This window comes from Puntigrus tetrazona, chromosome 3 (genome assembly GCF_018831695.1).
Source record: "Puntigrus tetrazona isolate hp1 chromosome 3, ASM1883169v1, whole genome shotgun sequence".
Taxonomy (NCBI): Eukaryota; Metazoa; Chordata; class Actinopteri; order Cypriniformes; family Cyprinidae; genus Puntigrus; species Puntigrus tetrazona.
Genome location: NC_056701.1, coordinates 27,653,690 through 27,679,706, shown reverse-complemented (window position 1 = coordinate 27,679,706; position 26,017 = coordinate 27,653,690). Strand labels below are relative to the sequence as shown.

General features: G+C 38.9%; 2 protein-coding genes across 3 annotated transcripts in view; one reads left to right on the top strand and one right to left on the bottom strand.

Annotated features, from left to right (window-relative positions):
• The window catches only part of LOC122334574 (NACHT, LRR and PYD domains-containing protein 3-like), a 498,320-nt gene that overhangs the window by 392,871 nt on the left and 79,432 nt on the right, over window positions 1-26,017 (bottom strand). The gene's annotated exons all lie outside the window — the stretch shown is intronic.
• On the top strand, window positions 18-26,017 carry si:ch73-281f12.4 (Ras-associating and dilute domain-containing protein-like). Of its 2 annotated transcripts, none has more exons than XM_043232652.1 (16): window positions 18-608; window positions 2,223-2,546; window positions 2,808-3,043; window positions 4,473-4,801; window positions 7,884-8,558; window positions 8,804-8,841; window positions 10,004-10,173; window positions 10,359-10,471; window positions 14,408-14,627; window positions 14,994-15,166; window positions 20,057-20,201; window positions 20,460-20,638; window positions 21,296-21,644; window positions 23,402-23,523; window positions 24,886-25,025; window positions 25,232-26,017. In XM_043232652.1, the coding sequence occupies exons 1-16, from the start codon at window positions 481-483 to the stop codon at window positions 25,317-25,319; spliced, it is 3,429 nt and encodes a 1,142-aa protein (XP_043088587.1). In that variant the 5' UTR covers window positions 18-480; the 3' UTR covers window positions 25,320-26,017. The 2 variants fall into 2 exon arrangements, with proteins under 2 accessions (XP_043088587.1, XP_043088579.1); XM_043232644.1 differs by having other exon boundaries at window positions 19-608; window positions 9,998-10,173.

Sequence of the window (26,017 nt, the reverse complement as noted above, 5' to 3'; positions counted from 1 at the left end):
AGTTCCCACTTACCCTCTTTACGTCAGTATAGTCGCGCCTAACTTTTCAAACGGGACCCAAACACACGGGGGACAGTCAGCGGGATCGGAGCGAGCGTGTCGCTGGGACGGTTTATCGCTATCGTTTACTTTGTCGGATTATCTTTCTATTTAATCCGTATAAGGACATGTCTAAATAAAGAGGACTTGTTCAGACCTGACTGCACAAGAAATCAACATTTAACAGCGAATGATTTTTTTTTCTTCTTCTTAAACGTCGCCATGGATTATATTTCTGAAAGCGACGAAAGGATTTACACGAAGAGGCGGGATGCCTGAAGACGTTTAGCGCGTGAAGTTTCCGCGCGTCGCTTGCACGCGCAACATGTGTTGCGCTGACGCGAGTTATTTTGACAGCGGAGCGCGCGGACCGAGATATAGCTGCTAAACCTGACATTTGCGAGGGAATCCCTCTCCAGTACTCCCCCCCCGCGTGCTAAAATGATTTCGGAGGAAAGAAGCAATCACGTCTCCAAACAAGCCCTGGGCTTCCCTGTCGGCTTATTGATCCGCTCGCCCAAGAGACGCCTGGCGATGCTGGGCAGAAAGGCCAGTAACGGATCCCTGCAGTGAGTTTTTCACACACCTGTGCGAGACGGTTACTTTGAACACATTTGTAGCACCCGTAAATAAAAGAAGTGAGCATTTAAGGACATAAGCGCTTGAAACGAGGGTGATATGGCATTACATAACTAATCAATTGTCAGTCTGGTAACACTTTATTCGATAGGCGACGTTTTACTAACAGTAACTTTGCAACTACATTTCAGCTAGCAGTCGTTAGAGTATTAGTAGACTGTCTGCTTAATATCACTTTCTTTTGACTATCAGAAACTTGTTTGTCAATTTATTCTTCTAACCCTAAACGTACCCTAACAGTCTGCTCTGAGAGTTAGTAGACATGTAGTGAATGAGAAGTCAGTTTTCACTTTAAGCGAAACATTCGTCGAAAAAGACATTTGTCAGATGTAATTACGCAAGATATAGTGCACAAACGTTTTTGTTTGTGTAAAAAATACACTGTGCATTTGAAAATTGACACTAAATTGCTCTGCTGACTTAGAAGAGAACTCTAATAATAGAAGTGTGTCTTGGCAAAAGTGAAGAAGGGTGGAGCTTTCTTTATTTCTCACATATACTGGCTATCTTTTCATATAAAAATGTAAAACTCTTTATAATACGATTCATATTTAACATTAGTTGTTCCCTACTTTAGATAACATAAACTATGAATCAAAGATACTTAGTTAATATAAATTTGAACGTTTACTAATGCATTCGAATCTAATGTTGTGTTGGTTAACATTAGTTAGATGCACTGAATTAACCATGAACAACTGTATTTTAATAAATATTTAGATGAATAAGTACTCTTATAAATGTATTGTTCATTGTTTATATTAGTATTAGTGTAGTTTATATATGTATATGTGTGTGTGTGTGTGTGTGTGTGTGTGTGTGTGTGTGTAGTAATATGCAATAATATGCAAATATTGATTTATTGTTTCTATTATTATCATACTGGCTCATGATGAAAATCCCACGTTAAAGTATGTCTCAGTGAAATAATAGCTTACAAATAATTTGAAATAACTGTAATATATAATATTTCTACTTTTTTCGTAATTGTATATTTATGCACATTTAAAGTAAAATAGTTTTTTATAGTTTTTTATCTTTGTACAGATTTGATTCCTTTGTCAAAAAATACAAGTTTGAAGTAAGTCTTAATCTGTGTTATAATTATTAATAATTATTTAATAGTTTTTGCTGAAATGTTAACCTTCTCCTTGTTACTGTAATAACACATTTTGCAAGTCAAACATTTAGAAAAGTGATAGAATTGGTCAAATGTTGTATAGTAGTTACCAGCGAGAATTTATCATTTATGATTTATTAATAGGTGCTTGAATTTAAAATAGAGATTTCAATTTAGATGCATCTTAGCTATATGCAGTTTGTGAAAAAAAGTAGTCAAACCTCAGCATTTAATAAGTTTCTAACAATCTGAAGTAGTTGTTTTACTTAGGCTAAGAAACTCCGAACTCTCTCTTCTTATCAGGCATTTGTATTTAATGCACCGTCTATTGCACTCGTTCTGTCATTGCATCTAAAGAAGACCGACTGCAGATGTTCGCATCAGTAGCAAGCTGTTAAAGTCATCTTAACCTTGTCTCTCTGAGGTCCAACACGTCCGACAGCACGGCTCAGTCTGTGGAAAGCTCTGGAGTCCGGCAGCCGGCCAAGAGCAAGATACGCCGACACAACAACAGACTGACCACGGTGTTCAACCGAAGCCCGATCCTGCGAAACAGATGGACGGGTCAGGACAGCAGTACCCTAGAACTGCAAGCAGCGGACGACCCCGCCGAGCTGTCCAGTCAGAGGACTATCCCAGGGATCCTCAAGATATTTGGCAGCGACATCTGTCAAGGAACCAACTACAAGAGCGTGCTGGCCACCGGTCACTCCAGCGCCAAAGAGCTGGTCAAAGAGGCTCTGGAGAGGTGAGGGATGCGCTTTTGCCAGATTCAGATATACTTAGTTTCACATACAACTTGAGACTTTGGCCATGTTTAGCATGAGAACCCGACTCTTTAGCGGTCTCAGTTAGTCTGAAGGCTTTGGCCTTCAAGTAGAATCAATTTGGTGATCAGTATTTCAAACCCAAACTTGAAATACATATGTCAAGTAATCGTTTTTTTCCATTGTAGACTTGTTATTAGTCCAGCAGGTAAAACCAACTGAGCTGTTGTGTTGCCTCGCAGGTACTGCCTGGAAAAGGAGGACTCCAGTGCGTATGTGCTCTGCGATGTGATTGGCCGAACTGGATCGAACCACGAGTGGAAGACCGAGTGCTCTCGGGTTGTCGCTGACCACGAGAAGCCCCTCATGTTGCAGTCGCTCTGGAAACCCAAGGACGGATTCTCCAGGCGTTTCGAGATCCAGAAAAGAGCAAACGTGGAGGCGCAGAGTGCCAAGAGTACAGACTCCATCACTGCAGGTAACTTACTGCGCGAACGTATCAATGGTTTAGCGCTCGTTCGCACCAAAGACTATGTCTATAAAAACAAAGTTTTAACAAACTCTGTGGGAACAGCATCCACACTACAGAAGATGAATCAGAATCCGTCACCTTTAAAATGGCTGGCGACAAAACTGGGCCCTCTTCTGATAATCTGAACGTTATCATGCATTGGACCAGACGCTGATATAGTTATCGTTGTAGTTATTGTTTTTGGTGTGAACGGCCTTTAGAGATGTTTTGACTAGTTGACCTTTGATCTGTGTTCCAGTTGACACAATTTAGGAATGTTTTAACAGAGTGAGGTGCCTCGCGGCTTATCCCAACAAAAGCCTGTCAGCAAGGAGCTTAGAGAAATTGCTCTCTCAGAAGTATGTTTTACTGGGATAGTGCCACCGGCTCTCACACTGAGCTTTCCCACCGCGCTCCAGCCGCCAACATCGAAATGGCCGCTTGTTTTTCTTTCTGAGCGTGTTTCCTGCTCTCTTGAGGGTGTTTTTTTCTTTGGCAGGGGGCCGTGGTGTTCCACAGGGTTCCCTTGAGAATCGGTGACTGGGGAAGCTCGGCCCCCATCGCTGTGTGTTCTGGCAGAACAATGTAGTTGAACGCCCATTTCCACAGCTGATAACGCCCAGAGTGCCGTTAGGTGTGAAAGCCTGAGCTCAGAGAACATTTCACAGCACTTTTCACTTCACCTGTGTTGTACTTTCAAAAGTAATGCATTTAAATAGTGCTGACGCAAGAAAACTGATTGGAATTACAGTAACAAGAAGTCATTGAACACTGAGATCAAAATGTTCGTCCGAATTTTTTCAAAAGTGAATACGAACTCAGGTTGTGTCAGTCACGTCTACAAACTGCATTGGAAACTTTTGTCTGTCATAAAAAAATTCAGATCAGGTTAAATTTTCTGAATGTTCGCCTCCGTAGCTAGCGTTTTTATTGGAAAAGATAACAAATACGGAAAAAATATCACGATTTAAAGCATACGAAAATTTGGACTTTTGTGCAAGGAACTTCACTCTTGATTTCTCGTAACATGGGGAAAGAATGCATTGAAAAGTAATGTTACTTTATTAGTTACTTAGTTACAGTAATCTGATTACAAAACGTTACTCCCAACGCTGTTCGTCACTCCCATCCAGAGTCATCTTAAGAAAATGTGGCAGAATGTTTGAAAACTTAATCTTAAAACATTTAATTGTATTTGTTTCATCATTTTAGGCAGTTACAGTTATGAGGTTTTAAAATTGTTGCTCACGTGGTGTCTGACTAAGTTTGAGTAAGCCATGGCCAGTGCCATTATCCACTTAAGCAGTTGTTGTCTATAGGTTTTTAGCATGAGGATGTACAATTATATGAATTTTTTATGTGTGAATCATATATTTTTAAAAATGTCTCACCCCAGGCCTCAATGCCCAAGCCCGAAAGCTGCAGTATGCTCGTGCTCGGGTCACCTCTCTGTTTGTGGATGGGACGAATGAGGGTCTGGACGCGCTGGGTATCTGGAGGAGCTTGAGTGACATGAACGTCTCCACAATGGGAAAAGAAGCCGGTGAGGCCCATAATGCACCTCTACAGGAGGATCCAGAGGCAGAGGCTGATAAAGAGGCTCACCGCCTCAGCGCAGAGAAAGAGGAGACGGAAAGCAGCGATGACAACAACACGCAATACTCCATCCACCTGCCCTTTGATTTCCCGTATTTCCTCCTGCTGCAAGGATACAACCACAAACAGGTAGGATCGTCCTTGATGTTCTTGTTTTGTGTATTTGGATTAATGTGCTAGTTGTGGCTCTGAAACTAGACCTCCACAAGATATTTAATGGTGTTTTGCATAAAGAGCAAAGTTTTTATGGTGCGTTCAGTGGTTTGTTGAGTACCTGTACGGCTAAAAAAAGCAGGCCACATATAGACCTTGTATGAATGGATCAATTTTATGCTTTTTATCAATTATATTCAAAATTATTTGAATATCTTACCAGTCTGCGATGCTACATATTTACCATATAGTCTAAAATCACAACATAAGAAACAAGCAAAGCGCAATGCGATCAAATATCCCTGACATCAGTTAAAAAAGCTTCCCCAAACCTTACATAAGTCGTTGGTGTTAACAGTGCAGTAAGGTCTTGACTTCAACAATTTAATCTGGTGAGGAGCATCCTGGCTCACTGTAGAGAGAGGTGGGGTTTTCTTCAGGATTGGCTAAGGTCAGAGTGACAGGATTTGGACAGACGTGTGTTAGACCTGATCATGTGTCTTTAGACGTCCTGGGACTGGCCAACAAAGGGTGAGGAGCTAAACAAGAGCTCAACACGAGGACAGCCGACAGAAGCTTACCTCTCTCACAGTAGGAGCCCAAGCACATGAGAGAAACACCGAATCCCACAAGCCCTTAATAAACCCACCCAGAGATCCAACAGATTAAAGGCAACAGCAAAGAAAAAATAGACTGAGGCCTGAGCACGCATTTTGAAAAAATAGCAAACAGTCCTTTTAATTTGTAATGATATTTCATAATATCTTCAGAATCCAATCAGCATCCTTCCTATCAATATTATCCACTAACTTTTCACAACCGCTCCAGATACATTTAGCCTTCATTTGCAACAGTATCATTTCAAACTTCTCTCAAACATCTGTTAAATGTTCTGTGCCATTTGATTCCATCCCATCACAAAAGATGAAATCGATTTTATTAATTAAACAGCAAAAATTTGTATTTCCACTTACACACCCATAATAAATGAGCAGACCTACGCTCCAAAAGCTCTCATGCTCTCTCTTCAACACCAGCTATGGTCAGTTTTCTCCTGTTTGTAGAACATGTCAAAGGTAGCCGTCTGTGTGGGAAAGCCAAGCGCGTTTTCAGCGACAGGAACTGTTACCCTGCTATTCCTCAGTCAGCGTTGCTGAGTATGCATTGTCAAGGGTGTGTGAGTTTTTGCATGTACACTCAACAATGGAAAACCATATACAATTTGAGCACATAAATAAACAAAATGGACATAAAATGCCATTCACAAGCCATTTCTTAGTTTTTTTGTTGTGCTGTGTTTATACTTAAAACTAAATATCCAATGAGAATCCATTTACAGTTGATATGATTGTGCAACGTGAGCAGAATGGAGCCAGTTAAACAGTTCCAGAAGCAGAGAGAGTTCTTGTAATTTTACGTAAGATTAAGAAGACAAGCATTTCTTTCTCTTGCTCAAAGCGCGTGCATGTGAGAGAACGATAAACGGGTTTGCGGTTCTCCCAGTAATTATATGCGCATTGTCTCGTTTAAATGCTAAACTGTAATCAGGAGTTGAAATTCCAGCGCCGTGAGGACTTGTGCAGCGCTGCACTTTACTGAAGGTAATAATCAGCATTGTTTACTAAGCCTGCGGTCGGTGAGCCACAACTCATTCTGCCACGCACTGCTGTTTCTCTCGCTTTTGGCCACGGTCCCTTGAGCGTTCACGTTTTTAGCTGGAAAAGTTAGTATTCCCGTTTCACAATGTCTACACCAGATTTCTCCCATCCTATTATAATCAACAAAACAGCATTTACTGGATACTCTGGAAATGTAGTAATTAAATTAAAATAGACAGTAAATTTAGTCTCATAGACGGCTGTTTTTCCCCACACAAATTATATGACATGCTGCTGACTGGGTAAGTATCGTCATGATGATTAAGCAAGGCCTCTTGACATTTTACACTTTGGTGAAAGTTTGCTTAGATTTTCGTCCTCTTTAGCTCAGGCCATTTCCACAAGAAACAGTGTGCGTCAAGCAAGAGGGTTTTGTAAATGGGTGAATGAGAGTGAGTTGACAGCCTAAAGTGCTTGGGAGATTATCTTGGGTTTAGGGACTTAGATCAGCTCTGTGTCAATCACTCATAGTCTAGAGAGGCGCTTCTTCAGAGCGGAAGAATCATGTGCTTTAGCTGCACAAAGTGGATCAATCGATTAACAGTGCAGTGAGTTTTGACACCTCAGTTTAAGCAGATGAAGAATGTAGACAAGGCCATCTTTATATGCTGTACTTCCTCCTTCTGTTACAATCGGTTGTCGGTGCACTGGGATTACATAACACATTGATTCTTGAGACATGAAACATGAAACAAAGTCCCACACATTTAACAGGCACTAGTTATAATAGCATTTATGCAGCAATTAAGGTGATTGAATGTACTTTTTTAAAAATCTAAATGCACCTGCTAACTATACAAACTTTAATTTAATACTTAATATAGAGTTAAATATTAGAATTTTAAATCTATTTCTCTTTTAAAAGTAACATGGTGCAGAAGAGCTTAACTTTCAAAATAAAATAATAAAAGTGTACCTCAAAACTGCACTTTTTGTCAAAATTATAAGTGCAAATAGGGTAAGATATTTATTTATTTTTTTACATGCAAAGATTTAGAAAAGTATTAAACGTACAATTTTAAACAGAACTTAATAAGTGGCGGTTCAGCAACATTAATTTTGATAAGTGTAATTAGTCACAAATTGTTTGAAATGATCACTTTTTATTGTAAGTAGATCCTAATAATAGCAAAACCAAAAATAAACCAAAAAATAAATTTAATAAAAAGTAAATATACATATTATATTGTTAACACAATACCAGCAACTCTTTTAAAAAGATGCTAAATGAAGGCGAATACAGTTTTTCAGACTTATCCCAAGATCTCTAATCTCTGGTATAATTATTCCCCAGATGGTTTGTTCCAGTACTTAACACTCTTTGAAAGTTAGTTTTGTTTCAGATTCACTTGGTACATAGTTAATAAAACCTCCTGTTTCTGCTGTTAATCTCTTCTCAGGACTTTCTGATCTATCTGATGAGTGGGAACAGTTGTGTATTTGGCTCCTCCGTTGAATCCTTCCATGGTAAGAATGAGGAAACCCTGAAAGTGGACGTCCTACTCTATGCTCCAGACATCCTACCTCAGCACTGCTGCGTGCAGCGTCTAGACGCCACTAGTGACCAAACCAAAGGAAACCGCAAGATGCGAACCCTGCTCAGACCCCTCCACAGTGCACACGTCACACACAATGGTGTCCCTCTTGATGACGAGGTTGAGCTGTGTCCGGGGGACCTGGTTGGACTCGGGCAGCACTATCTCTTTATGTTCAAGGACCCTACGGCCTCAGGAGCCTTCCAGACCCCATCCTGGATGGCCACCCTGTGTCCTCCAGCCACAGCGTCACCTTGTAAACTGTGTGGGACGTCCGTCAGGAGAAGGAGGACTCAAAAAATGGCCGCCCGCTGGAGGGACTTAGAGGGCAGGGTTCTGTCGCTATCCTATCAGGAGCAGCATGAAGATCAAGTCTTGGAGAAGATTCTCAGTATGGTGGACCCAAGAGGAGAAGCACCCAAACTCACTCCGGCCTTTCTGCTGTGTCTATGCATACAGCACTCCACCACCAACTTTGAGTTGGCTCACCTCCGAAAATTGCTGCTTTCTGTCGCTAATCAGGTCCAGCTCACCATGTGGGTGAGTGGGAGTTTAAAAAGTACAAAAAGCAGCCAACAAATAATATTAAAAAGAAAATCACTGTGTTATTAAATTATGGTGTTTTGGATATATATTCTGTGATAGTTCTGGATACTAGAGCACAAGAACATGTCCTGTCTGACACCTTTTTGGATAGCTAAAATAGGTCATTGTTGACATCAGAGATTAAAGATTGTGGTACACTTTAACAGATCTGTTCTTCTGTTCTTTTTTCTCCTCTACAGGAAAGAACAAAAGAACTCGCAGCTCTGCAGCCAGACACGTGAGAAAGCTTATTTCTTTCTGCAGCCATTCTTCTTTCACATACCTGAAATAAGAGCAGGGAACTCAAAGGACAGCAGTAACTAGCTCATTATCACCCATGGTGCTGTGGGTGCTCAATTCACTTTTGTTTTCTCTGTGGCGCCCAATCATGACCCTAGACGGGGGCCACTTGAGCATGTCATTAACTGTTCAAGTGTTCAGTAATAAATCTGTCTGCAGGCAGACAGTAGTGCTAAAGTGGTTCAGGCTCTGATTGTCTCATGTGCAAATTGTAGATTTGGCTAGCAGAGAGCTGGCATTTTCTATCAGTTGAGATTTTCCGCTCAGTCTACATCCTGATTTTTAATCTTTTCCCTCCATATTGTGGCGAGGTTTACAGATAAATTCAAATGGAAGTACTAAAGGAGAGAAATTAACCTCAACGTCTTTGATTTTATTTATTTTTATTGTGACTTGCGTGATTCTTTTTGGGGCTTTTCAAAGTGTAATAGCAAAAACAGCAAGTGTTTGGCAAAATTTTGTGTGTTTAGAATGGAGAGTTGTAAATCATTGCACCAAGTTGAACCAGGTTGGTTGGACGGATGGGTAGGTGGTTGGTTTAATGGTTAAATGGATGGATGGTTGGGTGGTTGGTTGAACAGACGTGTAGACAGACAGAAAGGTTGATAGATGGATGGCTAGTTAAACAACATAACGGATAAATGTATTTTTGATGAAATGTTGAAATTTTGATGGATAGACAGATAGCTGGATAGATCATTAGTTAGACACAAAAATTGTTGGATAGACACATAATAAAATAGTTACAAAGGTAAATGGTTGTTTGGTTGATTACTTAGAGCAGATATTTAGACTGACAGGCCCAAAGGTAGATGGATGTTTGATTAGACAAACAGATAGATATATGGTTAAACAAGCTTACAGTTAGGTTGATAGACAGATAGATGTCTGATTGGTTGGATGTACAGATATTTTTATATATACGGTAGATGGTTGATTGGTTGGTTTGTTAGCCAGATGAAGGGGTGGCTGTTTAGATTGGATAGATGGTTGTTTGGGTTGTCTGATAAAGAATGGATGGTTGTTGTCTAGGCAGACAGATGGATGTATAAATGACCTTATAACATGTGAACATTGTGCTCTCTATGTTGCAGAAACAGCAGTGAGACGTCAGCAGAGCAGAATGTGATGAACATCAAGGATCTGATCCCAGGCCTGCAGCCGCTGGTTCTGTGGATGTCCAACTCCATTGAGCTGCTGCACTTCATCCAACACGAGGTCCCTCTGCTCTTAACGTGGAGGCAGCAGGACAGACAGGAAATGGACAAAGGTACAAGCCTTTGCTCTGTGTTGTCCTCAATGATACTAAATATGTGTTTGATCACTGCGACACATGACCTCTATGGCTCGTTGCTTTAGGTGTTTGGTTAATTTCAGCTTTTTGTAGAACATTAGAAAGCTGGTACTTGAGGCCTTTTGTGAATGTGCAATAACATCACGTCTCCATCTGCTCAGAATCAATGGACTGTCAGATCCAGTCCACACGTGCTGCCAGCGAGGAGGCCATGACTGTCCTAGAGGAAGTCATCATGTTCACCTTCCAGCAGTGTGTCTACTATCTCACCAAAGTAAGTACAAATTGAAGGCCATTAAGTCTGTCATTGATTTAATTGTTTTTAAGATTTTGTGTGGTTAAGTAAAAACTATGTTTAGTATATTACTACTTAAAATGTACCCTTTTAGTAATTGTTCTTGATAGGTAATGTTTATATTTCATTAAATATGTTCCTCCTAGCCCTAAAGGATGTAAAATATGTGAAACAGGACATAACCGTGTAAACACCATTTTGTGCTTCCAGTCTGTAAGCCAAAACAAAGCCATAACAAGGCAGTAAAGAGGGATTGGCCATAGCTATTGGTGAGCGAGATAACTTGTCCTCTCTGCCCAAAGAATCAAAAACAAACACATTAACAGTGTATTTTCTCAAGGCTCAAGTTAATGACAAATCCCTGCCTCTCTCAGACGAGCAGGGAATGTTTTGGAACACGTTGTTGACATTTATTTTCTTGCTGGATTTGTGTGTGGTTGTCCAATGGAACATGAGGAGATTTAGTTTTCGATTTTGTACTATTTCTTCAAGGTTTGATGTGCCTCCATGGGACCCTCTCAATGAAACCAGTTGTTATTGATAACTATATAAAAGTATTATTGAATTAAACGGTAACACTTTATTTTACGGTTAAACCTATTAGTTGTTTATTAGCATGCATATTACTAGAACATTAGCCGTTTGTTAGTGCTAAATAGTGCTTATTGTGCATGACCTTATTCTACATCTCTAAGCCTAACCGATGTCTACATTTAACTACCTTACTAACTATTAATAAACAGCAAATGAAGAATTTATTGAGGGAAAAGTCGTAGTTAATAGTTAACAAGTGTTACCTAAACTTTATTCTAAAGTGTTACCAAATAACATATATATGTTTGTGTGTGTGTGTCTAAAGCTATTATTTAAAGCTAAAACCAAATTTAAAACAATAAATTCTACTGTGTGATAGCATATAAACAGTTTTAAAATGGCACTTAAGGAGACGTCATGAAACCCTTTGCTATTAAATTATGTGAGTTACGTCAGTTAAACTGAGCATAAAATCCTGCAGGTGATGAAGTCACCTTGAAATCCAAGTCTAGTTGGAGACAAGAAATTCCAAATATGTGACGCATTAACTTTGTGGATAAATAGTAAATGGAAAGGTTATGTCTTTCACGGTTCGGTCATTCCAGTCTTGTCTTAGAAAACAACCGACATATTAGGATTCAGGACCGTCAGTGGAGCAGACAGGAAGGCCGTAGCCCGATGGGGAAGCAGCTGTGGACCTCCACGTTTGGACTCAGAGTTCATCTGTTTCCTGAGGAGGAAATATTCTGTTCTCGTCACCAGAAAGAAAGAGGAGCGTCCAGTTAAAACAATCATAACGGCATCAGGAAATTAACAGCAGTTATGTTTCTGAATCATTATCATATGAATTTCCTCGAAGAAGCCGGTCTGACGTCTGTTCCCCGTGATGTCAGACTGTGTGAGGTGATGGTGACAGGAAGTTGTATTTTCTTGTTAAAGGAGCATACAGGCCATTAAACACGTTGTAATACAGAACATTAACTTCTTTTCTATTAACACGTTGGGAAGGGTTTGATCATAGGGTTTGCTGTGATTGGTGGAGTCCAAGCATCATTATAATGAATGCCATGATGTCATGGCTGGAACCAAAAGGCAAGGCAAGAATGTGTCAGTCAGTGATGCGTCATGGGGGCGGGCCCTTCGGCTCTGGGTAGTTTCTCAATGACTTCATATAGCTGAAGTGCATGGAGCGTGATGACTGTCAAACACTTATTTCAGCTTCGTTAACCTCTGCTGGGCCCTGACGCTTTAAGGGTTGCATTGAGGAACAGCTACATTTCCCGTTATTTAGTGAATATTTAAGTCCATTCATTTTAATAGGAATCCATGTGATTTGCCATTTCGTGTGAGTGTGAAACATTTAGCAAACGGATTCATGGTAGCCACGGATAAGCTCTGCTCCGCAGATTTCTACACTATTGACAACAGACTTTGAAATTTCGTTACAAAAACACTTGTTTTCAAAATCTGACATTTTCTTTGCAATGGATGGCCATAGCGTTGTTGACAGTGAACAAACACTCACATTTGCAAAATTAAGGTCATGAAGGTCATAAAACGTCTTCTCGTATATCAAATATCTTAATTTCTCATTTTAAGAATACTTTGATAACGGAAGAGCAGAAATTTCTAAACTGCCTAACGTTATTAAATTCCAAAAGGTTATAGTGTAATTGTGTATGAGCATTGTGATTGGTCACAGCCAACGAAAATGAATATTTATAACAATTGCTTATGATCAACTGTTGATAAATTTTGGCGGTTTATTTCTTTGGTGTTTATTTAAATAAGACAGTTGTAAGGCTGCATATTTTTTTATCACCTGCATTTTAAAAATCAGCCAGTGTATAGAAAAAATAAAAGGCAGAGCATATAGATTACAAAATAGTCCTAGTGTTTTTCATCTAATTAAAAGTCTTGAAATATGCTAAAATTTATAAAAATTTTATATCAGTATTATGCCTTTAGTTTAAAATCTATTTTTTTGTGCTTCAAGTAACAACGTCTTGGTGAATGCTGTTTGATATTTTCCTTTATTTTGGATCCGTATGATGTGTTTTTGTGAAAATAAGCTCCCGCTGGGCTCTCGGTCTGGCCCGAGTTCCCGTCTGGCCCAGTTATCTGCTCGCTCCTTTTTTTGTTTACAGAATGGTTTTATCTGTTCCTGAGGGGCAGCAGTGGTTTAGTCGGTGGGAAAAGTGAGCGTGGATGTGAGATGCGTCTGCTGCTTTAGTCTTATCTGAGTGATTCTCAGGACTCTCGCTGGTTCTGTAACAATGGGCAGTCAGGGCAGAGACATTCTCCAGAGTCCAGTCAGCCGCATATCACCCCGCTGAGAGGAAGTCAGCCTGTGCCGTACTTCCTGTTGGCTCAGACGCAATGTTCAGGAACTGCACACAGCACTGCTCCTGGCTACGTCCTCTGTACTGAAAGCGAGTTTACATGTATATTTTTAACATTAGATATTATGTATTAGACCATACATTGAGGGTTTGAAATATGGCAGAATTTTCTGCATTTGTTATAGAAAAAAACTAGTATTGTGAAATATTAATAAAATATAAAACCGTTTCCTATTTGAATGCATTTTAAAATGTAATTTATTTTTGTGATGATAAAGCTGAATTTTCAGCATCATTATTCCATTACTCTCGATGCCACATGATCCTTTAGAAATCAATCTAATATAATGGTTTGATGCTCTGAAACATTTCATCAGTGTTGAAAACATTTCTATTTATTTATTTTTGTAAACTAATACATTCTCAAAAGAGCAACATTTATATACAGAAAAGAAAAGAAAATATCTCTGACCCCAAACCTTTGAACAGTAGCATATGTTCATATTTACTATTTAAGATTTTCAAATTATATGCATTTCAATGTAATGTGTACATTTAGACTTTGGATTGATATTTATATTATTTAATTGATATATTTAAATGAATGCAGTCAATTGATTAGTTAAGATTAATCGCATCCAAAAAGTGTTTTTTTTTTACATAATATATGTATGTGTACTGTTTATATTTATTATGTATATATAAATATAAGTGTACACATTTACATTATGTAATCAATTTTTATTTTAGATGCAATTAATCAACAACTCTTGCTACAGTTTGACGATTACTCTTATGCGACTACACAAAATCCTGCCACATCATTTTCAGATGACTTGGTAATTAGTATGATTAGGTAAATAAATGAAGTATTAATTTATGCTTGTTGCAAAATAAAGACTGCAAGTATATGTACTGCAGTAAGTGTTATATTTGGGGTAAATTTAAATTGGGTTTCTCGTAATAAAGTTATCATACATATACATTTAAGTGATTGTCAATCACAGCAAACAAACATTTTGTCCATTCCCTCTTCTAGAGTATGTATGCCATGTTACCGGGGCTGCTGGATAGTAACCCTTTCTCTGAGAGCGGTCAGCTGCGCATGCCTGCGGGGGTCAGCCAAATCCTGGACGTCCTGAAGGAGGCCCTGCACCTGCTCAACACGTTCCAGGTGCACAGCGAGATCACATCTCAGCTGCTGTCCTACCTGTTCTTCTTCACCAACGCCTCGCTCTTCAACACGCTCATGGAGAGAGGTGAGCACACGCTTCTGAGGGACCTTCTCGTCCGTTTACACCGAAATCACAGTGTCACGTGCAAAGCGAGAGAGCGTGGCGTGAACTACTCGGTTGAAACGTCTGTTCTCACGCCAGTGGTCTTGATGCTCTGTCAGGTCAGGTATTTTTCACAAGGGTGTGAATTTTACAGAGTGAATATTTGCACCTCTGTGTCAATAACACTGGCCGCATAGCGCCAGTTTGAAAGACGACAGTATGTTGGAGGCCGAGAAAATTGGTTTAGTTTAGATTTCGACATTTTGTTGTGCTTTTAACGATCGCTGAAAAGCTATACTGAATAACATGCTACCTCTCGCACTTACTGAGACGTTGTCGTGTTTTAAGGGTCTGGAGGAGGCTTCTACCAGTGGTCCAGAGGAGTGCAGATCCGGGCCAACCTGGATTTGCTGATGGACTGGATTCAGAGCATTGGTTTGGGAGATTTGGCTGCTGACTTCTTCCAGAGACTCTCCTCAGCTGTCAACCTGCTCGCTACTCCCAAAGAGACCCTCCTGCAGGTCAGAGACCATTTGAGCTGTTTCACACGTGCTTACGCAAATTCAGATGCAAAGTGTTTACAGATACATTGCGCTAGAGATGTGCCTTAACATGCTTGTGTACTCGTACAATGAAATGTCCTAACTACAGCAACAAAGCTTTAACTATACAGATTAATAACAACATTCGATTTAAAGGTGCATTATATAAGATTAACAGCTAGTGGTTGAAAAGGGTACTGCAAGAACAAAGGCATTCCGCCCCGGAACATATATCTCAGAGTAGAATTACTATATATAGCACTTCTTTTCAGAGGAACAGAATGTAAACATTACATGATTCCTGCGTTTTATTGACATCCTGGGCATGATCACACAGATTAAAGGTTAAATATATAATATTGAGAGTTAACGGTTGAAAGGGGTACTGTAATTCCAGTCCTGTGTCCTCATGCTTTTAAGAATATTATGATTAATAACGCATCCTAAAGAGATGATTGATTGAGTGATTGATTTCGTAATGAGAATTGTGTTTTATTGAATTGAAATGCATTGCATTTCATTTTCTGTAAACCAAATAAATTTAGATTTGGACAATTTTAGATGAATCTACCCAATATATTGTTTCAAATTGTCATGGAAAACCATGGAACAAGTTTTTTTCAGATATGGGGAATTAAAAAGTTTTATTTTTGGACTATTTGAGGTGAACCTACCCTGTTGTCTATTATTATTTTTTTCCTGATATTTAGTCATGAAATTAGTAAAATCTTAAACATTTTTGAAGTTTTTGTCGAAAAAGTAGTTTGCAAGCCGTGGTATTGTGAGAAAATCGTTCTCTTAAATTCCTTTTATGAACTAGTCAATACAGTTCACAAATCCGTCTGGATGATTCATTAGTAAATCGGTTTTTAAAAAAAAAACTAAATAAATACCCTTATTAGGAGATGCATTGGTCATGAAGTGTGGGAACGCCGGCGACTACCAAAATAAATACCGTACTTGCTTGGTGTGTTCAGTGGGTTCCTTTTGACGAACATCTTGTTCTAGTCTCACTGTGAGTGAATCAACGAATAAGGAAGCTCTTTAGTTGCAAAGAAGAATGTATTTGGGTTTGACAGCAAGGTGTGTTGGATGCTACAATCTGGGTTTGACTGCTGATTTGACAGGTTGTGAGTATCAGTTATCACGATAACGCCCTTTATTGGTCTTCAATCAGCCACTAGGACTATAAAAACTAAATAAAAATGACGTGATGTTTCAAGAAATGCTAAGCGAACCAGTTTCGCAAGCCAACAGAATTGCCTGAGGTATCAGGTTAATTCAATAAAACCGCATGACGGCATCAATCTCACGACAAAGGTCATATTTACGTCTTGAGTCATGGAGTTTTTCCCATGTTGAGCTCGTCAGAACATGCAGATGGATTCATCTGAGAACGGTCAGTCGTGTAATCCTTAATAATATGCATCATACAGTTAAATCACAATGTAGACGGAGCGCCGCAAGCGCCGGAGAGACTTCAGGAAATAGAAGAACTCAAAACAGCTGTTTGTCTAGTCCTAAACCTGTTGACTTCCTTCAGATGCCATTGTTTACGCTTTGTGCATAAGGAAATGAGTTTCTCTTTTAACTTATCGTACCATAAAACAAAGAAATAACAACAGAGGACGGTACAAAGTTTACAACATGCCACCCAAACACATCCTGGGTTTAACGGTCTCGTGAAGCGTCTCACGGAGGTTGAGAGTCTGACTGCTGTTCGACTGGTGAACTTTGACCTTTAAGGCTCTTAAGCCGTCAGAGTGTCACACGGGAGACGTGAGAGCCGGATTACGGCTCTGGGTGGGAGGGGCTAGTCTTGAGTGAGCCGAGTTTACTTTAAACACATACGTGACTCACTCTCACATGAGCGCTCTGTTTATATGTTCTGCATTTTGCCGTCAACTACAATTGGGTTTTGAAACTGTAAATGATGTATGTTTTTCCAAAACAACATTTTAGTTCTAATTGGATTAAGGGTGTTTCCAATCCACTGAACTCAACACAGCCTTTTCTAAAATACTATTCTGTTTGGAGTTTTTCTGTATCTTTCCAAAGATGGTTTTTCATTATCTCTGGCAAACCACTGAACAAAAGATGAAAAGCTTGAAAGCTATAAACATGAGGTGTAAACTCCCATTATATTTCTACTAAACGCTACTCTTTAGACACTATTTCCATAATTAATAGTCATGTCCAAAATATTACCCATCCATCTATTCTTGAAATTTATACTATGTAGGTTTGCAGGATGTCCGCGATAATTAATTTAGAATTATTACATATTTATTTACATCGATAAGCCATAGAAAACCTACTACGCTTTACTTTCAGTCGTATGTTTACAGTTGTTTTAGTGGGATGTATTTATGCATTTATTATTTTACATACTTCACGACTATTTTTAAAGTTTGCTGCGAATGCCACTAGTAAACGAAATGCAGCATTGTTGGAGCCAATTTGAGACTTTTCACACTACACTTAACTCTAACTCATTGTATTTTTACGCCTTGAGTACATGTGGATTTTAACATTAAGTTACTAATTAAGTTTCACACACTTCCACGACTGGCCAATCAGTCATTTAAACTGGTTGCATGCTGGTCAAGGATTAGTTTACCCAGGATTAACATGGAATGAACAGATGTAAATAGCTGCGTTTCCATTTCCCATAAAATTGCGCAAACTGAAATCATGAATTGAATATACACATCAATTTGGCAAATACTCCCATATATAACAACATGTGTATATATACTCCCATGACGTGGTTTTTCATGCAACTGGTAAAAGAAATGTTTGCTGAATAGAACCTTCGTTTTGAGGTCAAATGGAATATGTATGTCACACGTTTTTTTGCAAATCTGTAATTTAAATTTAGCTAATATGAAACTGTATTTTACCTAGATCCTAAACTACTTAAACTACACAAGGGTGATTTAACCTTCAGACCTCAGGGTTTCTTTTAACTATTTTAAAGATTTCGCCAACTCTAGCCAACGTTCAAATTTGTCTTGAGGAACTGTACCGTTCTAGCTAATAATATTAGCACATGTAGCACTTGTCGAGACAGATGAGACCACATATGTCTGTCAGTATAATCCTGTGTGCAATTACCGAATGTTAACTTCCTCTGTCCTGTCAACAAACAATGGTTGCATGTCACAGTTACTAGGAGACTGGTTGTTAAGGTCCCACCCATGGCATGAGGTCACAGTTTGTGGTTTGTAAAACAACCATTTCTGCACATAGCTTCAGATGTCTTTTCCCCTTTTCCGTCCATCTATTCTGGGACAGCCATTCAAACTTCAGTCCACGCATTGGCAATGAAAATTACAAAGCGACATCTCATTAATTTCATGGTTATTTTATTTAAAGAGCAATGAAATCAAATGAAATGTAATTATAGACAATTAAAGATCGATTTTGTTCGTCTGCAAACAAAATCAGACATCTTAAAAAATTCTCATCAAATGTATTCAGGATGATCTGAGCAGCTATTCGCATTCATTGCCAAATGTCTCATAAATTGTCTATATTTAAGGAAGCTAGACCTGTACTTATGGGATTGGACAGGCATTTCACGTTCCACTTATACTCCTGTAGTAAAACGGGTACCTTAATCCAGACTTGGCTTCATTAAATATTTAGCATTCTTTTAATGCACACGGTTAAAAGTAACGGCATGACTGTGTTTTGACTTTAGTCAGTCTTGTGGCTTTTCCAGACTAACGTGACTCCACCCATCACGTGTTTGAGGCTTTTCTCAAAAAATGTCTATGCATCAGCTAAAACCTTCTCACTGTGTTCATCCAAGAATAGTTCATTAGATTTATTTCTAGTAATGCAATTAAGCAATTATTTTGTAAATGTACATTGATCCCTACAGGATTGTCTGACATATTTTGAATATGATAGTGTTTTTCTGTTTTCGAACAAGGTATTCAAACTGTATTCTTTATTCTAGTTAATCTTAAAGAGACACTGAAAACACTACTAAAGATGAACTCTCGGCTGAATTAAGTTAAGATGTAACATTAACAGTGTGCCAAACCTATCCTGTCAGCTTCTGTAGGAGTGAGTTTTTACAGTGTTCGCTCCCAGCTGCCGTTTCCTAAATTTTGCGAAGAGACTGATTTAATTACATACAAGTACTGGATGTTGTTTTGTTCCGGATTTAAAATGACAAAGAGGAAAACGCCACCCTGTTATTAAGATGGACTATTCTTAAGACGCCACTAAAGGAGAATGAAAACAAAATTGTGGAGTGTTGTTTGGTGAGCTGTCCCTTGTTTTTAAGTGTTTTGGCTGTATTTCCTTTCCTTTGTGGTTTTTTTAAAATATGTTTTGTTTGTTTAAGAATAGAGTTTGCTTGCCATATGTCATTAGAAATTATGTACTCTCCGAAATGAATAATTCTACTTTATTTTTATCAAAGGATACCAGAAAATGTGTCCATCTTATTATTCTCATCGTTCCATAGAAATGAATAGGTTTTGCTTAAACCTAGTGCTGCATTTGACAATATAGAAGACAACAATATTCCATATTGTGTTAACATTTCTAAACAGACACTAGCCTTTTTTACTTTTACCAGCTATTTGCGTAAATTTGATTGTGCTGCGATGCGAAAGGTGTTCCTCAAGACTCAGTTTTTTTTCCCGTACATACTTCCTTTGGGTAATATTATCATTAGGAAATGTGGCGTTCGCAGCTTTCATCTAAATTGATCTGTGTGATCTGTGACTGTTTGATCTGTCCTGAATAGAGTTAACTGTGCTGAGGAACCTAGGCATGGAAATGCGTGACTTTTTGACCAGGTCCTTTGCAGATGAATTCTTCTACGCATCTGTATGTGTGTGTTTGCAGGCATCGTGGTGCACTCTGAGAGCTGAGTTTGTTCATCTGAACCCTGCACAGCTGCATCACATGCTGAGAGAGTACAACACAGCTCGGATGTGCCCTCCGTGCTGGACTCCATCTCCAGAGGAGTCAGGGGCCGCCCTCAATACCTGTGAGCCCAAATATAATACACATGCACGCACACCTCATTATCCATTAACTGAATGATACAGCGTCTCATATTCAACCATTTTCATTTCCAATATCTGTTATACTAACAGGCTTATAAGGATAAATAGCCAATTGTGTTTTTGTAATTTTTTTAATTAATAGAAGGCTCAAGTGATGTCTTGATTGCTTTTCTTTAGCTCACTGAGATTCTCTGTTCTGCCGCCCGATTGCCTAACAAAACAAAAATGTTTTCTCTTAGCTAATATCCTGGAAAGTTTCGACAGCCATCCTCCTCTAATCCTGCCCAGCAGCATTTTTAATCTGGAGCTGGGAAATCCCATCACAGAGCCAGGGCTGTTCACTCCTCTCCGGCATCTGCAGGAGTTTATCCAGTCTCTCCCAGACAGCCAGACGCAGTCTGACTATCAGCCCTCACAGGTAAACCTCCTCCGTGCTGTTAACTCCCTGCAGATGCCACAGACATTTATTGCAATGGTTTAAAACTAGTTTGACAGTACGTTTCAAACTAGAAGTCATTTTCAACTAAAGTGCGCATAGTTATTCGGATATAGTTATAAAGCTACCCTAGATTTCTTAACAGGAGCTGCGTTTCCTTTTTCCTTCAAATTGTCAGCCATATATCGCAAAAAAGTTTTTATGCTTGATTCAATTTAATGGCTATAGTAGCGAAAATCCACTGTCATGACAAAAAAATTGTTTTAGTTGCATAACTTGAGTTAAGGATCACTTTTTATGGACATTTAGAAAACATTGCTTTAAACAAAACCAAACAATATTTCGATTTTAATACTTAAGACTTAATACTTCATAATACTTAATACTTAAATGTTAATATCCTAATAGGAGCTAATTGACTATCATTTAAATCTCTTAATAAAATGGAACTGACCAATATTACATACCAAAAATACAAGATGGCCAGATCTAAATCTGGAGGATCATTGGTATAATTATGTATTGCCATATCAGAATGTAATGTCGTGGTGTTAAGATGCTTTGAAACATTGACTTAAATTGAATTATTGACTTGAAATATAGTGTGTCAGTTACTTTTGACATTTCGAATGAATTCAGGACCCCTGCAGTAACTTGACTGAAGAGAGAGCCTCTGAACCAATCACCTGCCAGGACTCAGAGGAGAAGGATCAGCACCATGTCAGCTTGACACCTCCTCAGCTTCGAGGGTCTCACAGTAACCTGAGCACGTGTGAGGCCGTCCTGACCCAGAAACTCAAGTGCCTGGAGCTCCAAAACAGCCTGTCGGGGAATACAGACCTGGGCTACCACAAGAGTCTGGCCCTGGACCCCTCCTGCCTGCTGACGCCTCCCAACACCCCTCAGAGTCTTGAGCAAGCCGAGCTTGAAGCCAGTCTGCTGGAGGGGGCGGCACAACAAACGGCACGCCACAGGAAAGAAAACAAAGGTAACTTCACCGAGATGCTAAAACACAAACTGCTTCTCTCCACCTAAAACCTTTCCACTTACGAGGAATATGGAAACCAAAAAAAGTGAAAATATCTCAGATGGTTTCATCCCATAGCATGTTCCCTGATTTCAAAGGCAGGGTGTGTTGTATTTGGAGGCGTATGGGAGGTGCCGGTGTTGATGTGGAGTTGGGTTTGTGTGCTCTGGCTGCGTGAGGAAACCATCCCCCTTCTCTCCAGAATGCTTCCCCACATGTAATATATTTATACAGTGAGCAATGATCAGGTGAAGTCACTGAACAACTTCAAGAGTCAGTCTTTGTAACTGGTGTTGGAATCAGGTTAATATTCAGAACTTGCATTCCTGGATCTTCCTGAGCCAAGATAAGGTAAATCGTAGAGCTTCTGAAGCACGTTAAAACCTATTGTAGAGACAACTGTAGGAAAACAATATTAAGTCAATGACAAGAAATGGTTTCCATGAAGTCATAAAAAGATCATAAATTTTTTACAGTACTGTAAAGCAATAAACTAAAAGCAAAGTATTCAAATAGTACTATGGGTGACTTTTTTGCATTTATAAAACAGTAAGATAAATGCAATTTTATAACTGAAAAGATTTTCCAAATCGTATAATCATAGAGGCATAGTTCACCCAAAAATTAATCATAAATAATAAATTCATAATTTATTCATCCTGTCTTTTCAAACCAATAAGATTATTTTTGAAACATAAGTTTATGTTAGATTTCTGTCCCTCCACCGAAATTCCTTTCCACCAAAGCAGTAAAAAAGTTCATACAAGCATCATAAAAAGTGATCCGTCTGACTCAGTCTGTCCCAGTTTTATTAAGCAACATAAAATGCATTTCCTAAATTATCTTGACTTTGCATAGTTATCTGATGCACATTGACAAGAAACGATGACACGTGTGTTGTTTTGATGTGGGTGTTTTAAAACTTTAGGGCTGTTTATGTCGTCAAGTGAATGTGCAGCTTTAGACAACGACTTCAAACACATTTCAGCCAGAATACAGAGTTGAAACTGTTATTAAATAAAGTACAGAATGAAATAAAATCATTTATACACTCTTAACACACAGTAATATGCACATTTGTACATTTACATATAGATAAAGATTAAAAGAAGACCCGTTTCCGTTGGTTTCCCGCCGCCTCTTTTTAAAGTCTAGTGTGGATTTTCTCAATCAAAAGGACTTTGCTCAGACCACACTGGTTTCGGTGGCTAATTCATCTCGCTTTTTTGGTTGTGGCACAAATCCTATAATCTGGTTCAGGAATTACAGAGAGGTGGTGATGCCAAGAAAAAAGAGCAGTGGATAAAGCATCATGGGAGTTTACAGTTGGCTTGCTGGCTGGAATCTTAATCAGGACAGGCATTGTTCAGGACGCTGACCGGGGGACCGAGAGCTGGAGGAAAACCACCAAACCAGAGCAGAAGATCTTTATGGGAACATGAACTGACAGCATAAAAGCAGGGCTAATACTTATGTATCATATACAATGTACTGTTTTTTTTTCTTTGTCAGTTCAGATTTCATTTTAAGTGTAATGAAATGATCACAATTATATTAATTTTGACAATCCTAAAAACAGCTTTCATGTTCTTAATGCAAAATATATTTTCTTATTTTTTTCTTCTGAGTATGAGGCGATGTTGACCTGGATCTTCAGTGGTTTTTGGTTTGTGGTTCTGAACTGTGATAATGTATTGTGTTTGATCTTGTTTTCTCAGTAGAGAATGGCATCACGGCAAACCACAGAACAGAGGAGGGTGAGGGTGATAGAGATGAAGTGTTCACCGTGGAGCTGATGAGAGGACCTCATGGTCTTGGGCTGGCGCTGGTGGATGGAATGGTAAGATTCATCTTCTAGTTGTATTTTTCTTTTCTGTTTATTATTTTGTACTTATGCACTTGGGTCTCCTAGACTATGTACATAATGTCGTACTTGCCTACTGCTCTTACTCTTTCTATGATATATAGTATATAAACTGTGCACAGTATGTAAATGTTTATGTTTTTATGGCATAACAGTTGACATAGATTATTGGTAATGAGAATTTAGCAGGAAAATCACCTAGATATGTATTCGTTTGACACACACATGCTGCCTATTTACTGGAGAAGATGTGACATTTTAAACAAAATGCCTTTCTAATAAGCAGATTACATGTTGTGTTTGCTGTGAAGAAAACATGCTAGTCAAATGAAAACTGTAATGCAATCTGAGCATTCAACAGCTTGAAAACTAGGCCACATAACAGCTGTTATGACTAAAAATACTCAGGGTGGCACTAGGTCTGTACACTTAAGTACATGCAGGCTTCATTCTAAAACCTTGTATAGACAGCATCTTAACCTTTAAACGGATTCTTCACCCAAAAATGTAAATTCTGTCATCATTTCATGTCATCACAATCCCATAAGACCTTCGTCAACCTGCGAAATTTCTCATTCTCCATTGAAAATTCATTCATCTAAAAAGTTAAGCATCAAACTGAACAGTTTTCTGAAGAGACACTATTGCTTTATATGGTTAAGGCTCATATTTGTTAAAGTGGGCCTATTTTATTTAATTCTATGTGTGTTTTCGGACCAGGTTTCGTCACTGAATTTTTCGCAGGGTATTGTGGCATTGTCTTTTCTGCAGTGGACACGCAAAGCTACCTTTGATTTGGTTTTGGTCAAAGATGACTTGAACGACGGCATAATCTTATCGTTTTTAAAGCCTTCGCATCATAAACGTTGCTCTAAAATACTGCTTATGTAGCTTTTGGAGCAGAGCCATAGTCTCTAAGAGTTGCTTTATTGGCTTTCTCTGAAAGTTTGTCTCTGTAAATGACTTAGTATTGCTGACTTCGGTGTTAGCTATGAGGTACATGTGTGGAGGGGTTGGTTTACGAGAAGCAGCTCAGCAGGAGATGAATGGGTTTGCGTTGGACACCCTCAAGGTCTTTTGAAGTCAGTAATGAGCCCAGAGCTTGACTGAACATGAGGAGATCTCCTACATTTCCCAGAACTGCACTGTCATGAAAAAGACAGAGCTGATGTGGACAATGAGATGAAGTAATAAACTGGTGACTGTGTGCTTGAGTCTTCAGACGCACTAAAACATTATCCATCTGAGTCAGGTCGCTCTCAAAGGAGAATCAAACTCATTCATTTCCTGGAGCTGCTGGATCATCGCGTAGTCATCTCTGCTTTTGTGTGTTGACAGAAAAGTTCTGCACGAGTGAACGGGATCTACGTCAAGTCAGTGGTGCCTGATTCTCCAGCAGCCCTCAGTCAGAGACTCAGAGTGGGCGACCGCATCCTCGCCGTCAATGGAGTGAGTCTGGTGGGAATGGACTACCACAGGTGAAGACACTTCTCCAAACATTTAACATTCTGCTTTCCTGATCTGTCATTATTGGCCTTGATTTGTTGATTTCTTAAAACCCATAATTTTCGTGTGGATTTGGAGTCAAATGTTCAGGTTTGGAGAGTTTGCTTTAGAAGACTGAATAGAGAGCTCAATGTTCCTCACACTGAAACTGATCAAGTGCTCTGTTCTCTTCTGCCAGTGGACGAGAGCTCATCCGGACGTCCAGTGATTCACTGAGATTACTGGTGGCTAAAACTGAGTCCAGGACCTTCATCACCAGATGCTGAGAAACGAAACCATGTCCTCATCGATTCATTTCTCAAATGTCATGCAAAAGAACTCAGATTTACGCTGAAACCAAAGGAAAAACGATTCAGATGAATTCATTAATGATGCTGTTCGTGTTGTTTTCTTTGTCTCTGGCTGTTGGTGGAAGTATGGTAAAGTCTCAAACGGTCAGGACAATATATACAGTATAGAGCATTTAGTACACTCTTTTCGTTCCTTCTTTTATGTAACACGGTTTGCCAGATGTTTACCAGTGTTTTATTTTGGTTTAGTATCTTTCCGTCTGTCATTTTCTGGCTTCCTGAGAAATAGTTGTGGTCCAGACGGAGTTATTTCAGTTTCACTAAAACTGGACGAGAAAGAGAGTCTCACAAATTCATTCTCTCTTCATAACATCCAAATACTGCTGTAAATATCAGTCAAAACTACCTTTTAATATTTAGCCAAAGTATCACTATTGTGTTGCTGATGTTCTGAAACTGTATTATTTTATATGGATGTCATTTCATATCATTATTACTCGAGGCTCCTGATGTCAATCATAACTATAGGGATGTTTTTCCTCAGAGCCAGAGAAACAGTGTTAAATTGTGTCGTGAATATTCGTGACGACATTAAAAAACAATTGGTTATAATATTTATATTAATGTACAAGTGTAATAAATATTTTATTTCTTTTTAAAGAAAAGAAAAAACA

What these genes read in the sequence shown, in the direction of transcription:
- si:ch73-281f12.4 (XM_043232644.1), top strand. Translation starts at nt 481, where the DNA reads ATGATTTCGGAGGAAAGAAGCAATCACGTCTCCAAACAAGCCCTGGGC. An exon ending in CAACACGCTCATGGAGAGAG is followed by an intron (nt 14,628 to 14,993) that starts GTGAGCACACGC and finishes TCGTGTTTTAAG; the next exon opens with GGTCTGGAGGAGGCTTCTAC. An exon ending in CCAAAGAGACCCTCCTGCAG is followed by an intron (nt 15,167 to 20,056) that starts GTCAGAGACCAT and finishes GTGTGTTTGCAG; the next exon opens with GCATCGTGGTGCACTCTGAG.